The 11,092-nt window shown below is 50.0% G+C and overlaps 1 protein-coding gene across 1 annotated transcript; it reads right to left on the bottom strand.

Annotated features, from left to right (window-relative positions):
- Positions 1–1,026: 1,026 nt before the first annotated feature.
- LOC109776995 (zinc finger protein MAGPIE) lies at positions 1,027–3,127 on the bottom strand. The gene is made up of 2 exons (XM_020335659.4): positions 2,755–3,127; positions 1,027–2,644 (listed from the first exon to the last, which is right to left on the bottom strand). Exons 1-2 carry the CDS (start codon positions 2,879–2,881, stop codon positions 1,296–1,298), a joined length of 1,476 nt encoding a protein of 491 aa, XP_020191248.1. The 5' UTR covers positions 2,882–3,127; the 3' UTR covers positions 1,027–1,295.
- Positions 3,128–11,092: the final 7,965 nt, after the last annotated feature.

The following is an 11,092-nucleotide window of genomic DNA, read 5'->3' as shown; positions in this document are numbered from 1 at the left end:
CAAAATGCACTAAGAGCATGCAGACAAATAGACAATTAAGTTAAGCAGCACTAGCAAATGTGGTCTGGATGCGCACCACTGGCTAATTATTAATCAAAAAAAGATCTGGAAGGCAGCCATTCAAAACAGTAGTGCCTCTCCTTACTTGGATAACCACCTATCCATATTGTTCCTAGGTTATTGGGCACCCCATTGCTACGTTTCAAGTTCCCTTTTGGGGTTGCTTGAACCTCAGACTCTTTGACATTTGGACAAGCACAACAAGATAGCAACTTAAATCTTGTTGATTATTAGGGGCAGAGATTCTCCTTTATGTATACTAGTGGTTGGGGCGCCACCCTGTGGCGCCGCTTAAGAGAAAGTTGTGCGCATGTTTTTATCTACAAAAAATACATAGAGTTCTCGCCTCCGTCCAAAAAAATATTTCAGAAAAAATTCTCACCTTCATCTAAAAAAAGTATTAAAAAAATTACCACCGCAACCTACCAGCGAGTGCCACTTTGCATAACCTTCATTTAAAAAATGTAAGAGGTCCTCACCTCCATCTAAAAAGAAAATGTGCATTTAAAAAATAATCCACACCTTCATCTAAAAAACAAAAGATTTCTCACCGTGGCCAACCAGCTTGCGCCACGTGGCATAGCTAGTTGGCCGCCCTTCACGCGTAGCTTAATGAGTTTAATGTGTCACTATGGCTAGGAATAACATTGCACAAGTGTTCAAACAAGATCAAGCTATATAGATAGCTAGCTGCACTGAAAAGGTAATTTGGTTTCTGCAATAATAGAGTTGTAAAGTGGTGGACTGGCTTTCTTTTCTTGAGACCAAAGTAATAAACTAAAGGGAGCTACTCTTTGATCTATGGTTCTTTTTTTTGTCTGAAAAAGGATTCAGTGTCCCCCTTCTATTTTTCTTCGCGAAGAAGATAGACCATAGTTCTTGAGAATATGCATGCATGGATCTCTTGCCACCCTTTTCTCTTCAATTTGCCTGACATTGCAGCCATTGCTTCAGTTCTTCTCCATATGAGGTTAAGTTCCACTGGCACTAATCGAGCATTGAATGGTTCAGATTCCATCAAGTACAAGTAACAAAATCATGAATGATGTCCTAGCTAAGACAAGAAATGACAGCTGAGCTGAGTAAACCAATTGAAACGGAATGCCTTGTGGTATTTTGTGAAGTTGCATACGAGCATGCATGCATGTATGGTTCATGCCTACATGGCCGCGGATGGCTCATGAAACACTACTCCTCGTATCTCCACGGTTACATGATTAACATGCACGCTTAAACTAAATCCACCCATGTATCGATGATGAGCAGAGTGCTTGCATGCCGACGCCCAAGAAGTCCCTGGTCTCCTCCCTCCCGACGGCGTCCTTGAGGCCGGCGTGGTGCGCGGCCGAGAACACGTCGTACGGCACGTTCCCTGTGGCCGTCGTGAGCTCGCTCATTGCACTGGGGACGTTAGCATTGTGCTGGTGCTGGCTCGCGCAGAAAAGAGCTCTGTCGTCGAACTTGCTGCGCTCGTCGATCCGCCCGGCGGAGTTGGGCGCCTGCTCGAAGGCCCCCGCGAGCGGCATCGAGGTGTTGGAGGACCTGACGGAACCGATCTGCGCGGCTCTCTGCAGCAGCGCCGTCGCCGACATGTCGGTGGGAGCTGCGGCCGGCTTTGCGTGCTGCTGGCCGCTGAACACGGACGGCGCACTGTCCGCCTCTCTGGAGGAGTTAGTCGTCAGCTCACTGGCGTTAGATGACGAGAGCTTCCCGTTGCCGCCGTTGTTCCCGTACAGCCAGCTCAGCTGCGCCATGTCGAACTGAGGCGGCGCACCGGAGCTCGGCGCGAAGAGATCCGCGTACATCTGCATTGGCATTGGCGGGCCAGTACCACCACCACCGGACGACAGGAGACCGCCAATGTGGTGGCCCATGGAGGACGGCAGCGTGTTGTCGCTGCCCCACAGCGAGAGCCCGCCGTGCCTCGCAGCGGCGCCGTCGCAGAGCGGGTCCCCGACTGCACCCGCCGCGTGGCCGAGCATCTGCCCTCCCGCAGCAGGCTTTAGGTGCGCGGCGAGCGGCGGCTGGAGCATCATGCTGTTCGGCCTGGCGAAGAGGTATCCCTGCCCGCCGCCGCACATGGAAGGCGCGGACGCCGCCGCGGCGCCCGAAGTGGCGGCCGTGAGCCTGGCGGTCTCCTCGGCGAGCGCGTCGCAGAAGGCGCGGTGCGTGATGAAGCTGTCCCGCCTGGAGAAGAGGGTGCCGCAGTCGCAGCGGTACTCGCGCGTGCCGCAGGTCTTGGAGTGGGCCTTCCAGTCGGACTGCACGGCGTAGCGCTTGGCGCACTTGTCGCACTTCCACTTCTTCTCGCCGTGCTTGCGGCAGAAGTGCTTCTTGATCCCGGTAAGGTCGCCCAGCGCGCGGGACGGGTTGTGGTGGACGCAGCTCTTCTCGGGGCAGACGTAGACGCGCTTCCTCGGCTCCTTGCCGCTCCGCTGCCGCAGCTTCCAGGGGAGGTTGTGGCCACGCCGGTGCAGCTGCAGGTTCTGGTCGCGCTGGAATCCCTTGCCGCAGATCTCGCACACGAACCGGTTCGTCGCCATCAGCGTCCGTGGCGACAGCGCGATCACCTCCGCGTCAGGGTCTGCAGCGCACACGATCGATCGACCACCGGTTGGAATTTGCAAACAGACAACATGCATGCAGCTGCAGCTCTGCTGCAGGGGATATACGTGCTGAGGTTGGACTTATTACCTGGTGTACCGGGGAGATTGCGCTTCTTCTTCGGGGGAGGAGCGGCAGGGTGTTCATGGGACGGCTGCTGCTGCTGCGGCTGGTTGGTGAGAGGAGCGAAAGGGCTGGCCATGGCATCACTCGCCATTATTGTGCTCCTTCTTGGTGTCCTTCTAGCTCTCGATGAGATTGTTGTTGTTGGTCGACGTGCTGCTGGTGCTTAACTAGTCTTGATTTGGAGACAAAAGGGCAACTTTTGTTCTTAGGTCGGTGTGGGGCATCACTCAAGCAATCTAAGCTAGTAGTGGAAGCAACAATACCAGCAGCTGGATTAATATAGGAGAGAGCAAGAGAGGGGAACTGGGTTAGTGAGACGGAGACTACCAGAGAGAGAGAGAGAGAGAGAGAGAGAGAGAGAGTAGCTAGTGTTTGGAGTATAAAATATTTGGAGTGGTAAAAAGGTGAAAGTTGAAAAGGAGTGCGTGTTTAGTGTGTGGGTGTGCAATGCATGATGACACATATGATGAGGAGAAAGATAGGGAAGGGGGGGGGGGGGGGGGGGGGGGGGGGGATCATCAAAGGGCGGTAAAAAGCTGCGCCTTGGTGCCTTTGCATCTGGCATGATTAGCCCATAATGTGCTGCTCCTGCCCTTTGCGAAAGAACCAACTATGCCGCCGGTCTGGGCTCTGGAGCGCCTGCACAAACTCTGCACTGCATGGTCTGCTCTGACCTGGACCCACTGCATGCGCACTCCTTTGTTGATTTCATCCTCGCAGCGACCTTGAGCTGACTGTTCGAGTCGCCCTCTGACTGCTCGATGGATTCCCGGGATCCCTTGATTGGAATGCTTGAGCTCGATGTATTCTGATGCGTCCTTGTTTGGAGTACATTTTTACCAGCGACTGTCTAACTGGCGGAGTAACACTCAACCATTTTTTTTGCTTTAAACAATCACCGGAGGAAAGGATCTTCAGCTTAATACATTACTCACAGGTGCCAAACATGAAGTATTACAAGACAGCGATAGAGCGGCAAGATTTTTCTTTTTTCGCGGGCGTGCTAGTGAAGAAAGGTACTGACACCAAGACAAGATATCAACCTTCTTTGTGGGATCTTTAAATCTGAAGGACCAAAGTTTGAGATCGTTAATGATACTCCTAATGGCGACACAAGCGGGACAAGTCTCGTTGTGGAAGACCCAAGTGTTCCTCAAGTTCTAAACTTTTCACAAAATGGGAAGGGCTACCGACAGCCATTGCCGAGGCCAAGTAGGCCGATGGAGGTTGGCGTGGGGAGACCCAAGTCTGGCCAAACCCTAGTACTTCCTCCATCCACAAATACTTGTCGTTGAAATTTGTCTAAAAAAAAAACTTGTCGTTAAAATGAATAAATATGAATGTATCTAAAACTAAAATATGTCTAGATATATTCATTTCTTTGACAAATATTTTCGGACGGAGGGAGTAGCATCGAGCATTGGACGAACATGTGAATCATGTCCTCGCAGTGGGGCATTACATAATTGGCGGGGGATGTTTGGAGCGATGTTCTTGTTGAAAAGCTTGCTCTTGGGTTGAGGTGGTCTTCAAAGAGTAGCCATCCAAAATAGTGTGCCTTGATTGACACCTTTGAGTTTGATATGAGAGGGACATCTAAATCTTCATCTTATTCGTGTGTAAGCAACTACACCAAGCGTGCTTGGAGGAGAAGCCCCATGGATTAGGAACTTATCTTTATTGGCGTCGTTTGGGACAAAATCTTACAACAAAGACAACACGACATCTAATTCAAACGACACAACATTAGTAAGGTGGTTCCGCAGGTTGGACAACAACCCATCTTGCACGATGGTGTTGGTGGAGTGTGAATAGAGATGCGGAAAGACACTGGATAGAGGTTTGCATAAGATCCATGTGTCTTTACAGAAGAGGTGGTGAGACCATTATTGGTAAGAACAAAAGAGATTTCTTGGAGGGGGAGGTGGTTATTTAGAGTTGAAATGTTTATTGACAGTGACATGGGAATAGTGGTGATGGTACGAGTGTACCAAGGGAAGTTAGGGTAATTACAGCAATTCAAAGGTAAACTTCGTGAGCAATCAGTTATTCAGAAGAAGGGGGTTTTAATGCCTTGACCACCATTTTGGGGGGGGGGGGGGGGGGTTATAATTTTTTCACGCAACAAGACACTGTGTCGGTTGAGTTCGAGAACTAACTTTTGACTAGGGGGTATCCTTAGTAGCATTGTAGGAAATTAGCGAGGGCATGTACGACAACCTTATATCGAAGGTTGTCGTACACTTGACAAAGTGGCACAATGATGTTTTTTACAATAGGCTCAGTCCCTCATGGGAGTGCGACCAATGTCCTATGGGAGGCTCGCCGAGAGTGTTGCCCGAAGCACTAGGTACTTGGAGTGTGTGGCCATTTTCGTAGTTGCATGACTCCCGACTAGTCCGAGCCTTGCAAGGTCCCTCGGATTCCGAGCTCTCGACCTTTGTTTGCCCTTCTGAAGCGACTTGGAAGGGGAGAGTGACCCTCCACTTGAGTGTATTCAAGCGAGAGTGAGTGAGTTACATGCCCATGGGGGCGGTTATATAGCCTATGGGTCCTTGCCAAATGACCAAGGTTACCCTTGAAGGACCATGTAATTTTCCGTCCTTTGGCCCATGTGCTCCTTATTGGGCTAGGAGGTGGGTTATAGCCCATTAGGGGATAATCCTACACTATGAGGGGGCTTCCTTACTTGGACTTGGGCTTATTTGCTCTCTTGACTTCTTTAACTTCTTTTACATTGTCAACCTCCTTTGAATTGTTAATCATCAAGCCTTGCTTAGATTTTCGTCGATCACAATAGTCAGCTTGGACCCACGGAGGATGGCTTGGAGTATGGTTGCCTGCTTTGTGCTGATTTCCTGGGTGGCACTCCATGTAGGATAGGGTGTGGGACCTCCATGAGGGTTAAAATCCACCACTACAATAAAGCCCCCCCCCTTACAAGTTTCCTCGGTGGCCCAGAAAAAAACTCTATTTTTTCGGGAAGACCAAAAACATACACGGCGTAGGTGGTGAGAGAGTCTAGAACTAAGGATGCAGGAGTTATTCTATCACCACGTGGTAGCTTACGAGCCTCCCAACCGGTGAGATATTTGAAAAAGTTTTTAATGATGGGTTGGAAAGCATGGTGTAGAATTTTCAGGGTGGTGGAGGTAAGCCTAGGTACACTTGAGGTAGGGAAGATGTCGTCTAACCAAAGAGAGTTGCCATCTAAAGAGAGAGCAATGTGTCCCAGTGGATAGGGGAATAAAGTGGTTTTTTGAAGTTTAAGGCAAGCCCAACAACTAGGGAAAAATCATCAAGGATGGATGTAAATTGAATGGCTGCCTATTTGGAGGTGAGGGCTAGGATAAAGGTGTTATCGACGTGTCGGAGAACTGTGTGTGGGGGGGGGAGGGGTAGGGTAAATGTGGTGATGAAGGATTCCATTAGCATGGGCTTTAAGAACTAGGCATTTGATGTCTAGTATACAACTTTATTCTTGTAGACTTTATTGTGCCTCCAAGGCAGAGTTTTGTAGGGTAACAACAAATTTCCCTCAAGTGCATGACCTAAGTTTATGAATCTGCGAGAGGCGTAATCAATGACTATTTGATCTAAAAATAGGCAAAATTCACCATGACCTAAAAAGGGACATATTGAGTGACACCAACTCAATGAAATGGAAATTAATCAACATTTCGATGAGATTTGGCACTCATTTGTATTTCCTAAAAAACGCAACAAAGCATGCAATCAAATGAATGTTCTGTCACCCTACATGTCCACCGCCACACCAACAGTCAACTACGCAGGCATGATGATACAAGTACTACTCTAATTAAAGTGTATAGGTAGATTTTAGAACAAGAAATTTCTCACCTAAAACGCGCGTATGCCGCTTGTCACTACTGTCGTGTGTGATTGATCAGATGAAATCAAGAAGAGAGAGATGTGGTGGTTCAAGGTGTTTAATTTGTGGCCCTACCTCTAGAGGGTTAGAGAGGGTGGTGGGTGTCTTATTTAATGGAAGGGTGGTTAATTAGGATGGAGGTGGGGCCGGGAGTAACTATATATGCCATGGAAGAGTGGGCGATGATGCTAAAATTGGTGGATCTCGGGTAGGGGGTGAAAGGATCGATATGGTTGACTAGAGGGGGGTGAATAGGCAACTACCATATTTTTAGCTTTTCTTAACAAATTAGGTTAAGCAACAAATAGGTTGTCTAGATATGCAACTGAAAGGATCGATATGGTTGACTAGAGGGGGGGTGAATAAGCAACTAACATTTTTTAGCTTTTCTTTACCAAATTAAACTTAGCATCAAAATAGGTTGTCTATATGTGCAACTAGGTGAGCAACCTATATGATGCAACAACAACAAGCACACAAGCAAGCAAGGGATATAACACAATAGAAACTTGCACAAGTAAAGGTAAGAGATAACCAAGAGTGGAACCGGTGGAGACGAGGATGTGTTACCGAAGTTCCTTCCCTTTGAGAGGAAGTACGTCTCCGTTGGAGAGGTGTGGAGGCACAATGCTCCCCAAGAAGCCACTAGGGCCACCGTATTCTCCTCACACCCTCACACAATGCGAGATGTCGTGATTCCACTATTGGTGCCCTTGAAGGCGGCAACCGAACCTTTACAAACAATGTTGGGGCTCTCTCCACAACCAAATTGGAGGTTCCCAATGAAAGCACAGAGCTTCACCACAATGGAATATGGCTCCGAGGTGACCTCAACCGTCTAGGGTGCTCAAACACCCAAGAGTAACAAGATCCGCAAGGGATTAGTGGGGGAATCAAATTTCTCTTAATGGAAGTGTAGATCGGGGCCTTCTCAACCAATCCCTAGAAAATCAACAATTTTGATTGGCTAGGGAGAGAGATCAGGCAAGAATGAGCTTTTGAATGGCAATGGAGCTTCAGGGGAAGAGGTCAGCCTTAGGAAGAAGAAGACCCCCCCCCTTATATAGGGAGACACAAATCCAACTGTTTTCTGCCTTGTGCTCGCAGCTAACCGGTACTACCGCTCCTAGGAGTGGTACTACCTCGCACAGGCCTAAAATACACTGGATGTACCAATGGTAGTGTTGTCGGAGTGGTACTACCGCTAACCCTAGCGATACTACTGCTTAGGGATCTTATACATAGAGAGGTAGCCGTAGTAGAGGGTGCCAGGGCGGCAGTACCGTGCGAAGTGGTACTACCGTCCTAGTGCCGCTCTACTACCGCTTAGCGCAAAGTGGGAACATGAGCTTACACAAAGGAAAACCCCGCAAGCGGTAGAGGCGGCGGTAGTATGGTTGTAGTACCACCAGAGCGATACTACCGTGCTACTACCGCCCTACTACCGTGAAATGCAGACCGACAACAGAATGTTGCATGCTTGGGGAAACCCTAAGCGGTAGTGCCATGGAAGTACCCAGCGGTACTACCGCATAAGCAGTACTACCGTGGGCACTAGCGGTACTACCGTTTGCAAGTCACTAAAACACCCAAGAAAACAAATGGATATGCTCCAGAGAAGGGAAGGAAGCTATGGGTGCATATGGAGCTGTGTACGTGTCGATTCCACCCATACCTTTCCAACGCGGACCCCCTCTTAATAGTACGGATCTCCTACTACTCAAATCCACTAAAAAGAAATCGTCGGAAAATAACCGTCTTCACTCTTTACCATCTAGGGAAGAAAAACAGTCTCGTGCCTATTGATATCATTTCTGAAAAGGTCAAGCACACGATTAGTCCGCAAAATGTATTTTCATCAATCACCAAAACCACTTAGGGAGAAATATGCCCTTACAGCAACTAGATGAACAACCTATATGATGCTAACAACAACAACCACACAAGCAAGCAAAGGATACAACACAATACAAGCTTGCACAAAGTAAAGGTAAGACATAACCACAAGTGGAGCCGGTGAAGATGAGGATGTGTTACTGGAGTCGTTCCTTCCCTTTAGGGGGAAGTACGTCTCCGTTCGAGCGGTGTGGAGTCACAATGCTCCCCAAGAAGCCACTAGGGCCACCGTATTCTCCTCACGCCCTCGCACAATGCAAGATGTTGTGATTCCACTAGTGGTGCCCTTGAAGGCAGCAACCGAACCTTTACAAACAAGGTTGGGGCAATCTCCACAACCTATTTGGAGGGTCCCAACACCACCACGAAGCTTCACCAGAATGGATTTTGGCTCCAAGGTGACCTCTTCCGTTTAGGGTGCTCAAACACCCAAGAGTAACAAGATCTGCAAGGGGTTAGTGAGGGAAATCAAATATCTCTTGGTGGAAGTGTAGATCGGGGCCCTCTCGACCAAACCCTAGAGAACCAGTAAATTCTGTTGGCTAGTGTTGGGGATATGACTATCAGGCATGACCCGCCAGGAGGGGTCGGGTCATCCTTATGACGATTCATCTCCATGAAGCCCAAGAAGTGTAATGGCGGTTCATAGGTAGGCTGAGTAGAGGGCCCAAGCCCAAAGGCGGCCTAAGGCCCACTGTTATAAACCGCCATGTATCTATGACTTGTATTGTAAGGCATATGTAATTGGTCTCCGAGCCGGACACGTATATGAGCTGGCCGGGACTCTGTAGACCGCAGGGCGTCAACCCGTGTATATAAGGGGACGACCCGGCGGCGGCTTAGGGCAAGAAACAACACATCGAGAACCAGGCTAAGCGTATTCGCTCCCTGGTCATCAAAACCCTAGCAATACCACCTCAAACTGGATTAGGCCTTTACCTTCACCGCAAGGGGCCGAACCAGTATAAACTCCTCGTGTCCTTTGTCCTGTTTAACCCCTTTAAGCTAATCTCGTTGCGATGGCTCCACGACTAAGTCCTCATACTAGGACATCTGCCGTGACAATTCCCCGACAGTTGGCGCCCACCGTGGGGCTATCGCACGATGGTTTCAAGTTCTTGGAGGGCAACTTCGAAGGACTCAAGGGATACGCGGTGGGCAGGATGACCAAGAGTCGCCGCGGCAAGCTCTAAATCAACGACGCAGGCTGGGGCCCCGAGGCCGGCTCAATTGAGTACGGGTACCGGGTCCCCTTCGGCGGAATTCACGTCTTCATTGGCAAGATCAGCGAACCGGGCCCTGAGCCGGACACCTGCACCGACATCATCGAGACGGCTCAGCGTGCAAGACCTGCCCGGGTTCAGCCCGCCATGAAGCGTGCCTTCGTGGGATTCATTAACAGTGCGGAATTTGAATCGGTATCTAGTGGTGAGACGGTTGTCTATTCAGATGGCGAGTCATCCACCGGTGAGACCGAGTCATTGTACCAACTGCAAGATAGCCAGCTTCGGGGCTGTTCCGATGGCGACAGTATTCCGGACCCCTACGAGCCGCCAAACCGGGTTGCGATTTTCATGGCCGGTACGCAGCCGGTGCTGCACTCATCGACTGCAGCAGCACTAATTTCTGGGTCAGCAGCGGCGACGGCCGCCGGGGCAGGAGGCCCTGTGTGCCCGCCGGCTCAGGCTTTAACTAACCTGCTGGATAAGTTGACAGCATTGTTAACAACGGTGGTTAACTCGGCGGATCAGGATCAGCACAATGCGGTTGTTGCAAAATTGCGTGCTGAGATAGCGCAGGCCAAGGAGGAGCTAAACGCGGAAAACGCGAGGATGGCTGAGGAGCGAGCCGCTTTGGATGCTTAGGCGCAGCGGATTCAGTCGGAGTCGTACCGGCTCATGATAGATTAGAACGCTTCAAATGATGTCATGAGGAGGAGGCATCGGAGTCATGTGCCCCGGTTTACGAGGCAAGAAATCTCTTTAACACGCCAGGAGCAGGAACCAGTAACCTGGCAGTGTTAAACCGGGTTGAGACACCCGGGACGGGCGCGCCGGTTCAGCCACGTACCACGGACCCCGCCTCGTCAGAGCAATAACCCACCGCAGCACGTGCTCACGGCACCAGGTCATTACTCTAATCCTTTGGATAACATGAATGTTGCGGTGTCATGATTGGCGGCTCTCCCGGTTGAAGGTGAATCTCCGACGGCGGTTGAAACACGGAGGGCTAGAGAGCTCCTTCAGACTGCTTTGGTTCAGTAGCAGGCTTATTCTTACAGTCGTGACATGATTCATTCCACCCCTCGCCCGAGCCGAAGTTACAGTAGGCATATCGATGAGCCGGCTGTGTCAAGCAGTGGACGGAACCATAACCTGCCCCGAGGACATAACCCGGCAGGCGGGGGTACTGATGCTCAGAACGTAGTGGATCAAGGTAGAGCACGTCGGGAGGCCGAGCTGGCGGCTCAATATGCGGCCCGTCAATTTTCTCCGGCTCGTCCGACGACTTCAA

The sequence above is a fragment of the Aegilops tauschii genome, chromosome 3 (assembly GCF_002575655.3).
Source record: "Aegilops tauschii subsp. strangulata cultivar AL8/78 chromosome 3, Aet v6.0, whole genome shotgun sequence".
In the NCBI taxonomy this organism is placed as follows: Eukaryota; Viridiplantae; Streptophyta; class Magnoliopsida; order Poales; family Poaceae; genus Aegilops; species Aegilops tauschii.
This window is presented reverse-complemented; position numbering and strand designations above follow the sequence as displayed.

What these genes read in the sequence shown, in the direction of transcription:
- LOC109776995 (XM_020335659.4), bottom strand. Translation starts at nt 2,881, where the DNA reads ATGGCGAGTGATGCCATGGCCAGCCCTTTCGCTCCTCTCACCAACCAG. An exon ending in CAATCTCCCCGGTACACCAG is followed by an intron (nt 2,645 to 2,754) that starts GTAATAAGTCCA and finishes TGTGCGCTGCAG; the next exon opens with ACCCTGACGCGGAGGTGATC.